The 14,977-nt window shown below is 32.3% G+C and overlaps 1 protein-coding gene across 1 annotated transcript in view; it reads right to left on the reverse strand.

The window, feature by feature from the left end:
• The window catches only part of LOC143042823 (syntaxin-binding protein 4-like), a 44,143-nt gene that overhangs the window by 13,830 nt on the left and 15,336 nt on the right, over positions 1-14,977 (reverse strand). Inside the window, exons 7-15 of the mRNA XM_076215292.1 lie at positions 14,348-14,463; positions 13,379-13,494; positions 10,587-10,707; positions 9,366-9,601; positions 7,685-7,781; positions 5,977-6,104; positions 4,518-4,610; positions 3,402-3,467; positions 68-232 (exon numbers count right to left, since the gene is read on the reverse strand). Coding sequence (XP_076071407.1) covers positions 68-232; positions 3,402-3,467; positions 4,518-4,610; positions 5,977-6,104; positions 7,685-7,781; positions 9,366-9,601; positions 10,587-10,707; positions 13,379-13,494; positions 14,348-14,463 — 1,138 coding nt within the window. The remainder of the gene's footprint in view (positions 1-67; positions 233-3,401; positions 3,468-4,517; positions 4,611-5,976; positions 6,105-7,684; positions 7,782-9,365; positions 9,602-10,586; positions 10,708-13,378; positions 13,495-14,347; positions 14,464-14,977) is intronic.

Raw genomic sequence — 14,977 nt, forward strand, 5'->3', positions numbered from 1 at the left:
AATGATTAAAATATGTGAAGTGTATACATGTACCATGGAAGCTACGCATTAATATATTTAAACTTACCCCTTGAAATCGTAACTGTTGCTTAAGTTTTGCAATTTCTTTCTCCAATAACTGGACGACTTCCTCATAATCTTGTTCCATACTTCTGGCAGCCCTCTGAGCCTGTTCAGCTAGCTGTACTTTGTCTCTGAGTGACCTGGTTTCATCAACTGCTCCTATAGCTCTCTGGAAATAATTTAATTTTGGATGTAACGCGTCTTCTGATTGGCTTACGTTATTTTGTTATCAAACCATAGACATAATTTAGTCATGTGACCGTGACGTCATCAACGTTTTTTCATGGTTTTCTACGGTTTAAAATGGAATTTAGAATTAAATTATAAGAAATGACTGTAATATTTTTTCTGTCTATTCGAAATAACATAAAAAATGTGGGGCACACTGTTAAATAACCCGATACGCGCGTTATTCAGTGAGCACCAAATTTTTTATGTTATTTCTTCATAGACAGAAAAAATATTACAGTCATTCCTTAAATAAAAATGATTATGTCAAACTGTATAAAGGAAACTTGCCACATTCCTATCAATACCAACTTGTTGCTTACCAAACACCTGACTTATTCCCAACATGGACAACATGCACATTCACTGTAGAAAATATAACCTCAGGAAGTGGTGTTAGATGCTATCAAATATTACTACATACTACATACTATGGTTATTCGTTGGATACCAATTTTTGTGGGTTTCTTGAGAACTGATGAACCAAAAATTTAAAGTCATATGAAACGAGTGACTGGTGAAAAATTATGTTTATCCAATTCTTGAACCCATGCATGTATATCATGTATATGTTACTAGATATAGGAAGATGTGGTGTGAGTGCCAATGAGACAACTCTCCATACAAATAACAATTTAAAAAGTAAACCATTATAGGTTAAACCCTAGACCGTATGAGTATTTGGACCGTATGCATACTTTTTGAAAATACTCAAACGGTCAGACTGTATGAGTAATATTTGTTATAAAATGCGTCATTTTTTTTAATTTGAGGTTTCATATGACTTAAACTGTTCAAGGAATTGCAGATTTTTCTATAGGCTTTTTATGCAGAGATTGGCAACCATGAAATAAAATAACCACCAAAATGGAAAACCAAGAAAAATGCTTATTTGCCCCTAATTCCTAAACTGTTGGGACCTCAACTCCCAAAATCAATCCCAACTTTCCTTTTGTGGTCATAAACTTTGTGTTCAAATTTTATTGATTTCTAATTACTTATACTAAAGTTATTGTGCGAAAACCAAGAATAATGCTTATTTTGGCCCTTTTTGGCCCCTAATTCCTAAACTATTGGGACCAAAACTTCTAAAATCAATCTTAACCTTCCTTTTATGGTCATAAACCTTGTGTTAAAATTTCATAGATTTCTATTTACCTATATTAAAGTTATTGTGCGAAAACCAAATGTCTTTGGACGACGACGAAGACGACGACGCCAACGTGATACCAATATACGACCAAAAAATTTTCAAAAAAAAGGGTACAAAAAAAAATATAAAGGGCAATAACTCGTTAAGGGGTCAACTGACCATTTTGGTAATGTTGACTTATTTGTACGTCTTACTTTGCTGAACATTATTGCTGTTTACAGTTTTCCTCTATCTATATAACAACATTCAAGATAATAACCGTAAACGGAAAAAAAATCCTAAAAATTACCAATTCAGGGGCAGCAACCCTACAACCGGTTGTCTGATTCATCTGAAAATTTCAGGGCAGATTTAAATCTTAAATATTATTATTTTCGTGGGTTTCTTGAGAACTGATGAACCACAAATTTATATGTTACAGACCATATGAGTATTTGGACCGTATGCATACTTTTTGAAAATACTCAAACGGTCGGACTGTGGTTATTTTATTTCATGGTTGCCAATCTCTGCATAAAAAGCCTATAGAAAAATCTGCAAATTTAAATATCAATTTTACCCTTGTCAGATTTGCTCTAAATGCTTTGGTTTCAGAGTTATAAGCCAAAATATACATTTTACCCCTATGTTCTATTTTCAGCCATGGCGGCCATCTTGGTTGGTTTAACGGGGCACCGGACACAATTTTTAAACTAGATACCCCAATGATGATTGTGGACAAGTATGGTTAAATTTGGCCCAGTAGTTTCATGAGAAGTGTTTTGTAAAAGTTAACGACAACGGACCCTGACGGACGATGGACCCCAAGTGATTAGAAAAGCTCACTTGGCCCTTGGGGCCAGGTGAGGTAAAACTCAAGAGTCATATCATTTTGCTCATTAGGCTTTGATGCTGAGTAGATAAACTCATAAACTTAGATGAAACTACATTGAAAAAATTCTATTAAATAAACAATATGCGAGGAAGTATGAATGAATATACAGTCGATTCTCGTTATGTCGAAGTCAGCCAGACCAGAGAAATATTTCGATATAAACGTAGTTCGACTCAAACGAACACCAGAAGTTCGACAATCTAAGGGACACAACTCTTGCTTAGCTTGGTAAAGCTAAAATAAATCCGGGTGAATATGGCAAGGGGATCGATATTCTAGAATCAGATTGATGTATTTGTATGTCACAGTCTTTTATTATTATAATGACATTATTTTTACTTATTCAATTGTTTCAATTAAAAAAAAATCCTATGGCTTTTCCAAGAGAGTAATTTCCATTCGATAGTTTCGTTATTCAGGTTGGTTATAGCTGACAAAATTGTTTATTCTCAGATACAAGAGATTTAAGAAAATTTTGATTTCTATTCATTTTGTTTTATCTCACTCTTTCTTATCAAAAGAAAATACAACAAGATTAAAGACGCTGTTTAAGTAGTTTTTAGGTGATCATCAACTGAAGCCATAATCCTCACTTTATACACACCCAAGCTCATTAGTGTAAATCATAAATTAATTGTTTTGTAAACATTTTAAATACTTTTTCATGAACATTAACAAAGTATCACTAATTATTTATATAAATAAAAATTCCATAAAAGATAATTTTAGGTAAACACTTATGGAAATAGCATGTCATAAATCAATACAGTGGACAGTGACAGGAAATTTAATTACACGTGTATTGTCAGATTAACTCTTCAATCCATTTGAATCCCGGAGGTCATGTCTTGACATATGTGTATAAGCTCGAAATTAAAAAATGAATTTTGAATGTTTTTGTTAACCTTGGGACCGTAAATTTAGTGCGACTCAACCGAAATTTCGACTCATCCAATTTCGACTCATCAGGAGTCGAATTACATACTTTTGTATGGAATAAAGTTTGGGACCATGTGAAAACTTCGACTCATCCGAAATTTCTAGTCAACCGAGTTCGAGACAACGAGAGTTAACCGTATTCACCTTTTTAATTCTGGCCAACTCTCCTTCAGCCACAGATTGGTAGTGGTCTTTTTCACTTAAAGCATTCTGAAATATACAAAAATTACAGATTTTATTAGATTCTCTCTCAACTACTGAACAACTAACTTAATGATAATCCATTAGTTCTGGACACTTATAATTTGCCGTTAAAATTTGATACTTATAATTTTGCCTTTAAAATTTTACTAAGGTTGATTAGAAACAAAATTGATAGGTTGTTATTAAAGGAAAACTAAAAATGTGATGTCAATGAACTTTTTTCAATTTTGATTTCACTAAGTAGCAATTAATTAAATACTATTAATTCAAAATGTATTGTGAGGTTTTTATCAATGCAAATAATGTGACTTAGTATCGCAATAATAAGAACTCGCATTTATATATTTTAAAAATATATATCTGTATGCAGATTTTCCTAACATCGCAATAATTAATCTAGCATTTTTGTCCATTTTTCAAAAATCGCAAAAGTATAAATGGGATTTTCAATTACAAATATGTATATTTATTTATGGGATGTTAAACAGATATATCATGTTAAGGAGGGGTATTTGCGAAAAATACCAGTCGAGAGAATGTTAAATTTCGCGAGCAGTAAGGCGAGGGAAATTCATTCTGAAGACCAAATACCCCTCAAGAACATGCTATATCTGTTTAATTACACCAAATGTCAAAAACGCATTGATGATCGTGGCGTTACAAGCGTCCAGTCCGATAGAGTATTTTTTGGCAAATACCATGGCAGAGAGGGTAAAAAAGGCATATCTTTTTTGCAAATACCCCGGCGGTGTTAAAAAATGAACGATATTCATTTGATAACAGTAAATTGGTGAAAAATACACTAGCTATCAACCAATCAAAACCCAGGATTCTTACATAAGGTGTAATTAAAAAGGAAATACAAACTTAGTGACTACGTATACGTTACACTGCATTTCTTGTGTGTGTTTTTTTTCAATCGTGTGATTATGTACAAGCTTGAGTGAACTTTACTTTTGTATATGAAATAAATTTTTTTAGAAGTAATATCCAATAACTTATCATTCTATGGATATGGAGATGTTGCAACAGAGTACTTAAAATACACAACCTTACCTTTAACCTTTGAACTTCATCTCTTAACTGATCCCTTTCAAGACGAAGAGATTCAATATCTTCTTTCTCTGGAATGTCCGTTATGTTACTCATCTAGATAAAAAGTTCATAAATATTTTTATAGTGACATAAAAAATCAAATCACTAATATCATGCAAGTCTTCAGCAAGCTTTTTGTACTGAGGAGTATCCAAATTGTATCAGTGTTTAACTTAGCTTTGATAATAAACAGCTGCGCATGATATGCACATCATATTTTCAAAGAATAAAGTTCAATTACTTCTCAATGTCATATTAGAAATTCATGAGAATCAAAAGGGAGCTTACATCAATAGATATAAACAATTCACCAAAGTTTCATGAGAAATGCTAGAAGCATTTTTGAGTTATTGTCTGAAAACTGGAAAATCCCCCCTTTTTCATGAATAAAACCTTGTAACTTGGAAACCTTAAATCCAAAATTTATAAAAATCGAAAGGGAGCTCATGTCAATAGATATAAACAATTCACCAAAGTTTTATGCAAATTTGTAAAAGCCTTTTTGAGTTAATGTCCGACATGATGACCAGGGACAGACAGTCGAAAAGACCAATAACAGAATACCATAATACGTCCCGTAAACGGGCGTATAAAAATTGAGTAATTGATTTTTTTTCTTCAAACAGTTTGACAAAAGTCTAATCATACTATGCATCTTGTTAGAAATGGTTCACCGTTGCCTGTGACATATTCTAATTAGAGCTTTTCTTAATGCTTGTAGTTAAGAGGTTCTGTAGGCGTATAAAACTTGAGTAATTGATTTTTTTTCTTCAAACAGTTTGACAAAAGTCTAATCTTACTATGCATTTTATTAGAAATGGTTCACCGTTGCCTGTGACATATTCTAATTAGAGCTTTTCTTAATGCTTGTAGTTAAGAGGTTCTGTAGGCGTATAAAACTTGAGTAATTGATTTTTTTTCTTCAAACAGTTTGACAAAAGTCTAATCTTACTATGCATCTTATTAGAAATGGTTCACCGTTGCCTGTGACAGATTCTAATTAGAGCTTTTCTTAATGCTTGTAGTTAAGAGGTTCTGTAGGCGTATAAAACTTGAGTAATTGATTTTTTTTCTTCAAACAGTTTGACAAAAGTCTAATCTTACTATGCATCTTATTAGAAATGGTTCACTGTTGCCTGTGACAGATTCTAATACATTTGTAAGAGCTTTTCTTAATGCTTTAGTTTAGAGGTTCTGTAGGCGTGCTTGCTTTGTTAGCATAAATGTTTCCTCAAGCATTGTAATTAAGATTGACATTAGTAATCCAATAGATAGACTGAGCTTCGGTCTGTAATTTTTAAAAGTTGATTCTTTTGTTGACATTGCATGCATCGTTACTCTAATTTAAACTTTTTTTTATTGGATTCATCATCTATCATCTATTCTAAAAAAAAATAGATGGTATTTATATTGTGTATACCTCTGGTCTGAATGGGGGTGGATCAACTAAATCAGTCAGATCACTGGCAGCAAATAACATAGCCCCTGTTGTAATGTTCCGCTCTTCTAACTCATGACGGAATACTTCTTTGGCAATTACAACAAAATCTAAAATGAAAAGTTTTTAAACCATTTATAAACTGATGTCTGACACAATTTCTCTCACTTATTTTATTTATTATGATACTTTTTCAGGGCAAAAATATATATTTATACATGTATATTCATATCGACTGTAACCTAACTGTAAAAATTATAAAGCTGGCCAGTCTGCAAACATAACCTTAGTGCTTTTATAGGGATTTTTATTTCTCTTTTTTTCTTTTAAAAGAGAGGGACGAAAGATACCAAAGGGACAGTCAAACTCATAAATCTAAAACAAACTGACAACGCCATGGCTAAAAATGAAAAGGACAAACAAACAACAGCACACACGACACAACATAGAAAACTAAAGAATAAACGACACGAACCCCACCAAAAAACTAGGGGTGATCTCAGGTGCTCCGGAAGGGTAAGCAGATCCTGTTCCACATGTGGCACCCGTCGTGTTGCTTATGTGATAACAAATCCGGTAAATAGTCTAATTCGATAGGTCACATTCATGAAAGGGAAGGGGATTGTTGTTACGACGTAAGGAACATATCCGATATCATTTGTGAAACGGTTATTCCATAAGTTTACCACAATAGCATTTCTAAATACATGTAGGTCATCATTTTATTGAGATTTCTCAAACATTGATTTTTCCTACTTTTGGTTGTTTATTCCCGTGATATAGAACAAATCTTTCACACTTTACAATACCAAGGAGTGACTTCTAATTTTCATTCATATTAATACCAAGGAGGTCTTATTTTCATTTAAATACCAAAATATAACTACAAATTCCTTAACAAGATTATTCACACTTTAAACCAAGGTGGTAATTCTATTTTTCAATTATTAGATTTGGTCATCTGCAAAAACTCATTGAAAAGATCATTCTCACTGTATTGTTAAGGTCAAGATTTTATTTCCGGTGATTTTTTCTCATCACATATTCATGTCAATAGAACATTCACACTGAACTATAGGGGTTGACTCTCAGTGTTAATACACCTAGTTAAGTGCAAAAATAGAAGTTGTATATCTATATATTCCCAACAACCATAATTTTCTTTTCTTTCTAGACTCTATAACTTTTTTTTATTTTATATCACTTCTTTTCTGTTAGCTTGTATTTCTTTTAAAAAGATGAATCCACAGTAACATGAGTAATTAATGGACATCGGTACTAATTTTAGAAAATTAAAAAAAAATATATATTTCCATCCAAATTTAATCCCTAGTTTTAAAACATCTGCATACAATCATTTTTTAAATTCTATTTTGTTGAACTTTTAATTTTTTAGTCCACCTTCTAGTGCATGAATCCATGAAAATGAGTACCCTATGAACTATAATGAATTCTTGCAAGGCAATGACATATTGTGAATTCATTTATTTTCATTGGTATCAATTATCCGTGAATTGAGGAAAACTTGAATTTTTCATGGATCTTTGATTTCCAGGTTTTGGCAATCTCTACATACAAAGTCTATAGAAAATTTGCAATTCATTGAACATTTCGATCCTGGTTCACCTGTACCCATGAAATTCACAAAAATGGTATCCAAGGAATAATAATGAATCCACAGTATACAGACCTCCGTAGTTGACAGTCCCAGACGAGTCCACATGAAGCCTGTTTCTCATTATTGACTGTTGTTCAGCATTAGGTTCCAGTCCAAGATACTGCAATGCCTAGAAGTAAATATTATTCATATGTGAAAGACATATCAATTGATATTTTACTGTGTGTTTTTCTATGTTGTGATGTTATGCTATTGTTTCAGAAAAAGGGAGAAGGTTTGGATCCATTAAAACATTTAATCCTGCTGCAAATGTTTGCACCTGTCCTAAGTCATGAATCTGATGTACAGTAGTTGTCGTTTGTTTATGTAATTTATAAGTGTTTCTCGTTTCTCGTTTTTTAAATTTTTATACCGATTAGACCATTGGTTTTCCTGTTTGAATGGTTTTACACTAGTAATTTTGGGGCCCTTTGTAGCTTGTAGTTCGTTGTGAGCCAAGGCTCCATGTTAAAGGCCGTACATTGACCTATAATGGTAACTTTTATAAATTTTTATTTGGATGGAGAGTTGTCTCATTGGCACTCACACCACATCTTCCTATATCTATATCAAGAACATTTCTTGTGAATAATTGTAATACTACATCCAACAAGAATGTATCCATAGTACACGGATGCCCCACTCGCACTATCATTTTCTATGCTTAGTGGACCGTGAGATTGGGGTAAAAACTCTCATTTGGCATTAAAAATAGAAAGATCACATTATAAGGAACATGTTTACAAAGTTTCAAGTCATCAAAATCTACCTTGACCAAAATCTTTAACCTGAAGCATGACAGAAGAATGGATTGACACATGGACGAATGGACACAGACCAGAAAACATAATGACCATAAATGGGGCATAAAAATTGTTGAACTACCATTATAAATCATCTTCTACTTTTTACATAATTTCTTTACGTTTTTTCCCCTGCTACAAAGAGGTGGGAATAAATATGATTTTGTCTATCACCTACCCCCTTTACACAGGCTAGTATTCACATCAATACATTTATAATCAACTGGAAAACCCTAAAAATTTAATATTTTTCATGCTTTTAGATTGACTGATTGATATTTGCTTTACACAACAGCAGCAAAAAATTCTATATCAGGGTGAAAAGCCTTTTTAGAAGTATAAAAAAGAAGATGTGGTAGGATTGCCAATGAGACAACTATCCACAAAAGACCAAAATGACACAGACATTAACACCGTACAGCCTTCAACAATCAGCAAAGCCCATACCGCATAGTCAGCTATAAAAGGCCCCGATAAGACAATGTAAAACAATTCAAACGAGAAAACTAACGGCCTTATTTATGTAAAAAAATGAACGAAAAACAAATATGTAACACATAAACAAATGACAACCACTGAAGTATGATCATTATTCATCATTGTTTTATTTAATTACTACAACCTCCAATATGAAAGTCAATATTAAGGGTAAAGGGCCGGGGGTATAAAAATAGAAAAAATGTTCAATTCCCCTGAAGATGGAAGTGTTTAACCACCTTGACTGGCTTTAAAACTGGCCTTGCATGGTCATGATGGTAGGGGGAAAATTCCTTTTACATTTTTTCCTTGAATACTAGTAGCCCTAAACATCAATATATATAATAATCAACTGGAATACCCCAAGTAAAACGTTGGGTATATCCTCTTTTTAGATACATCATCAATATGCACGACATCTAAATAGTACTCACAACTTCTAACTTGTCTATCTTTAATCGTACATGTGGATCTAGGGACAGTTTGCGTGATTGTGACATGTCTTTAGACTTTGGTAATCGGCTATGACTCTGGTGAGTGAAAACTGATGATGCGTCGCTGTTTGATAACCCGTGCAAGGGTCTGACCCCAGGGACAGGAGATATATCCTCTGGCGGTAACATGGATGATACAGAGCATAAACTATCTCTTGGTCTGGAACCTACAGAACCTGAGACAAAGTAAAAAGAAAATTCAGTATCAATATTATTTCTCATATTCTATTTCAAGTAATCCTTTTCTGGCCTACATTACTACGATTATTTTTCGTTATCTGGTAATTTTCATGTGTAATGTATCATTGGGGATTTAAGTTCTACATCTTTGCAACCATTTGTTTTTCAACTGATGAACATAAATCACTGACGAAAATTAGGATTGTTGCAGCTAAAGTTGAAAATAAAAGAAATTAGAATGTATACCATTACATTACAATTTATAACAGTATTTGTGAGAATTTCTTGCCCTTTATAATTCATAGAATTTCGTATTACCCTGAAGTTTTTGATACAAATATGAAGTGTGGGCTCATTGTGTATAGAATTCCAGCAAAATTTGTGCTAGAGCAGTCATTTCTATGTGTAGATACATTTCTTAATGCATATAATTAAATAAAAATCTTAATTTCTATCAACTATGAATACTCGGCCTCAAAATCTGTATGTTTTAAATTTCCTGAACAAACAATACAAAACTTTCAATATTTGGAAAAACTAAGGATTTTCTTATCTCAGGAATAGATTACCTTAGCCCTATTTGGCACAACTTTTAGGGATTTTTTGTCCTCAATGTTCTTCAACTTTATACTAGTTTGGCTTTATAACTATTTTGATTTGAGCGTCACTGATGAGTCTCATGTAGACGAAACTGGCGTACAAAATTATAATCCTGGTACCTTTGATAACTTTTTACTAAAAATTCCCATGGTATGTCCTAATTATAATGGATGCACTGTCAAAAGTATATTTGTTCCGCCTAACTTTAGTTCCACTTAAAACTTTGTTATAAACAATGTCATAATATCTGTTCCTGTTGGAACAAATGTTATATACTCTTTATTCTGTAAGGAACAAATACTGTAATATTTCTTTCATTTGAAACATAGTATGAAGGAACTTCTATTCCTTGACTGCACATTATATTGTATTAATACTAACCTTTGACCTGTGGGGTTGAGGCCATACTTGGGATCATTATGCGATACTGTGGATCACTATGTGTCCTTTTTGGAACCCCATTACATTTTGAATGTTCCTCACTACTGCTACTACCATTTATCTACATATTAAAAAGTTACAATGATACATTTATTTCTATTCTACAGCAAAATAAACAAATCAGTCCATTTCAATTTAATTTTCATAGTAAAATCTCATTTAAAAAAAAATCCACGAAATAATGTTATTGTCTTGGCATGTCAACGTAACAAGGTGACGTCACAAGTATGTTTCCGTAAACAAAAAATCAAATGTAAATACTGGGCGTTTTAAAACTTCTTGTATGTCTCAGCACGAATAAAATTACATTGGAAGAAAATATATAAGTGAAAAATGTGATTAAAAAAAATAATCATTGAACTATATAATATTACTAATATTATCATAATTAGGTAAAATGGAACAGCCAAAACAGTATCATATGTATAGGGCTTTCACAGTTAACAAAATTACCAAATTTGTCCAAATTAGCCCAACCCATGGTTAAATGAAAACAAATCTCTGACTGCCATTGTATTATACATAAATCTTAATAAATGAAATAGCTGTGGAAAAGTTTAGCGGTATGAAAGCTTCAGAATTTTTTTATTTTTTTTATTTTCATTATCCGTGATCCTGGAAATTTATTTTCTGTGACAATTTAACAAAACTAGATGTGTCAATGCGACACGAATGGCCCCATCTCAAAAAGTTGAAAAATCTGCAATTTCTATAATACATGTGGACACATACGTTATGGTAGTCTCACATATCATAAATCAGCTCAAAATCTGGAGGCGTATAGAAAAAATTTGTAAGGGTTCCGCGGAACCCAGTGTCTCGCCTACTTTTGCTGTAAAACGCAGGCTCAACAAAAATGAGAAAAAAAATCAATAAAATATTACTTTTGATAATACCTTTTGATTGTAAGAAGCTTTTGTCTAAGTTTGGTAAAAATCCAGGATAGTTTATGAATCTAAAAAATGTTTTAGAAAATCTAAGTCCATTTAAAAGTAAAATATGGGGAAAAAAATCGATTTATCTTTTTACGAAATTTATTTCTGGATACTATCTTATGATCATAAACAAGCTTTTGTCCTAGTTTGGTACAAACCCAGGATAGTTTAAGAAAGTTATTAAAATTCTAAAAACTTTAACCACAGAGTGAATATTTGTGGACGCCACCGACGACACCGACGACGTCGGAAAGTAGGATCGCTTAGTCTCGCTTTTTCGACTAAAGTCGAAGGCTCGACAAAAAAGGTCTGTATAACTGATTTTCAACAATTTTCAAAGTTGTAAACCCTTAATTTTGGCAAAAATTAGCAGAGGGAAACGAACTTAAATGTTGATCTGTAACTCATCATGAGTAACTCACATACCAAAAAATTAGCTCAATATCTGAAAGCATTTAGAAAAAAAGTCTGTTTAACTTTGATTTTCAACAATTTATCAAACTCCAAAGCCCGTAATTTTGTCAAAAATTTGTGGAGTGGAATGAAACTTAAACTTGATCTGTAACTCATCATGGTTAACTCACATACCAAAACTCAGCCCAATACCTGAAAGCATTTAGAAAAAAAGTCTGTTTAACTGTGATTTTCAACAATTTATCAAAGTCCAAAGCCCGTAATTTTGTCAAAAATTTGTGGAGTGGAATGAAACTTAAACTTGATCTGTAACTCATCAGGGTCAACTCACATACCAAAAATCAGCCCAATATCTGAAGGCGTTTAGAAAAAAAGTCTGTATAATGGTTTGTTGCGGAATGACGGAATTACGGAATAACCATAGCCCTTAATTTTGGCAAAAATTAGAAGAGCGAAAAGCAGCCCAATATCTGAAAGAGTTTACAAAAAAAGTCTGTATAACTGTGATTTTCGACAATTTATCAAAGTCCAAAGACCGTAATTTCGTCAAAAATTAGCAGCGTGGAACTAAACTTAAATTTGATCTGTAACTCATCATGGTTATTACTCACATACCAAAAATCAGCCCGCAATCTGAAAGATTTGAAAAAAAAATCTGTATAATGGTTTGTTGTGGAATAACGGAATGATGGAATTTCGGAATTAGGGAATTTATCAAAGTCCACAGCCTTTGATTTCGGCAAAAATTAGCTGAGCGTAAACAAAACTTAAACTTGATCTGTAACTTATCTTGGTTACCTCACATGCAAAAACCAGCCCAATATCTGAAAGAGTTTAGAAAAAAGTCCATATAACTGTGATTTTTAACAATTTATCAAAGTCCAAAGCCGGTAATTTCGTCAAAAATTAGTGGAGTGGAAGGAAACTTAAATTTGATCTGTTACTCATCATGGTTATTACTCACATACCAAAAATCAGCCCAATATCTGAAGGTGTTTAGAAAAACTCTGTATAATGGTTTGTTGCGGAATGACGGAATTTTGGAATTACGGGCAAGGGTAAAACTATATGGCACCGACAACTTCGTTGAGGGCCATAAAAATCAACTTGTGAATCATGATGAGACCCCCCATCAGGCCCCTCATGTATATGGACTTTTTTAATATTTGAACAGCTACATCATAAAAGAGTTCTTAAAAGAATAGCCAAATCAACTGAAGGACAACTTTGCTTGAAGAAAAACCTTCATTTGGTATATAGTTGGTTTTCAGGTAACATGTGAAATATTAGTATATCTCTATAGGACATTGTAGTAATACATACTATGGTTGATATTGTCATAAAATAATTCTATTTAACAGTAAAACCTGGCTTATTTATTACCTGCGAAGAATATCTGGGACTAGAACTGGAACCTGAGATTTCTCTAGGACTATTTTTGCCATCACTGAGTGAACTGTCTTGGTCCACATTAGGGGATTTTCTATGAGTGTCTGTGCCTGAAACGATCAAATATTTAATTTTTTGAATAGTCAATTTTGATATTTTTGACTGAATTTGGATATATATTTATTTCTATGAAGTTATTTCCCCTTAAGGTGGTATAGGAGTCTAAATTAAAAATGATAGAATTTTTTCATACTTTGCCAAAACATAGTATTCATTGATATATGTTCAAAAATATAATAAAAATAATAGTTCACCGCACATTTTCTCAAGCTACAGCTTATGACAAAATGACACATTTTATATGGATTATACTGGAAAAAACACAATTATGTGATTAGAAGTTAATCTAAATGATAGAATTGTAAAATAAATTACAAGAAGATAGTTTTTAGAAAATGCTTTGAGAAGATTAAAAGAAAAGATTGGGTCACAGTGTGTTTTTTTCCAGATAAGATACAAAATAACTAAATTCCATGTAGATTTCTTCAGAAAATGCACTATTTCAGAGTTATCTCCCCTTAAAATGCCAATTTAAAAACATTATAAATCTAGCAAAAAATAATTTATACTTTATAAAATTAAATTGTGCTAAAGAGTACATAGATTCTTTAAACACTAGTGTGTTTATTTAACAATCAGCATTACAAGCCACAAGAGAAAGAAGAAATACTAAGGACTGTTCAATTAAAAAATACATGGAACCTAGGGAAGGCCCTATAAAAATATGATATTAAGCATTTTTTGTTATCACATTTACTGTACAATTTTTTTAATTTTATATAGATTAGACTGTTGGTTTTCCCGTTTGAATGGTTTTACACTAGTAATTTTGGGGCCCTTTATAGCTTGTTGTTTGGTGTCAGCAATGACTTAAAAGCATGTATAAGATGAATATCTGCTTACCATATCCAGATGGAGTTGTTGCCCTTGATGTAGACCTGTTTTGAGAATCATTAGGAATAGGTGTACATGGAAAACTGTACCCATTCTGTTTCTCAAGGATCTCTTGGAATTCATTCCTGTAAAAAACATGCAACTTATTCCTAGAAAAACAACCTCCTTTATACATGGACTGTCTTTAGGTACATAATACGTTTAAAACTTGTTTTTCCCTGGTTTGTTAAAAAAACCCAACACAACATGATGACCTTTGAACTTGTGCAATGTGTCATGCAAGAAAAAAATAAAATTCCGATTTCTGGTTTTAGGTTTCAATATCTGTAAATTATGGATATTTTTATGTTATTTTTTTTGTTGTTGTTGCAAATCTGTTTCTCTAATGATTTTCAAACTATACTCAGGCCAACTTGTTCCTTCTTTTCCAATGATCTGCAAAAAGATGTGTTCTTTCTATGTGAGGTCATCTGGCATGGTTGCCTTTTTTCAGGCTGTCACAATAGAAAATTCATAGGAAAGCAAGAAAATTCGACATCATAATTGGATTTTAACCAATAAAGAACCAAGATCAACCAAACCACACGTTGATTTAAATTTTTTTATCGCTATTTTGTGCATTTTTCCTTTGATCTTTTT

Source organism: Mytilus galloprovincialis, chromosome 8 (genome assembly GCF_965363235.1).
Source record: "Mytilus galloprovincialis chromosome 8, xbMytGall1.hap1.1, whole genome shotgun sequence".
In the NCBI taxonomy this organism is placed as follows: domain Eukaryota; kingdom Metazoa; phylum Mollusca; class Bivalvia; order Mytilida; family Mytilidae; genus Mytilus; species Mytilus galloprovincialis.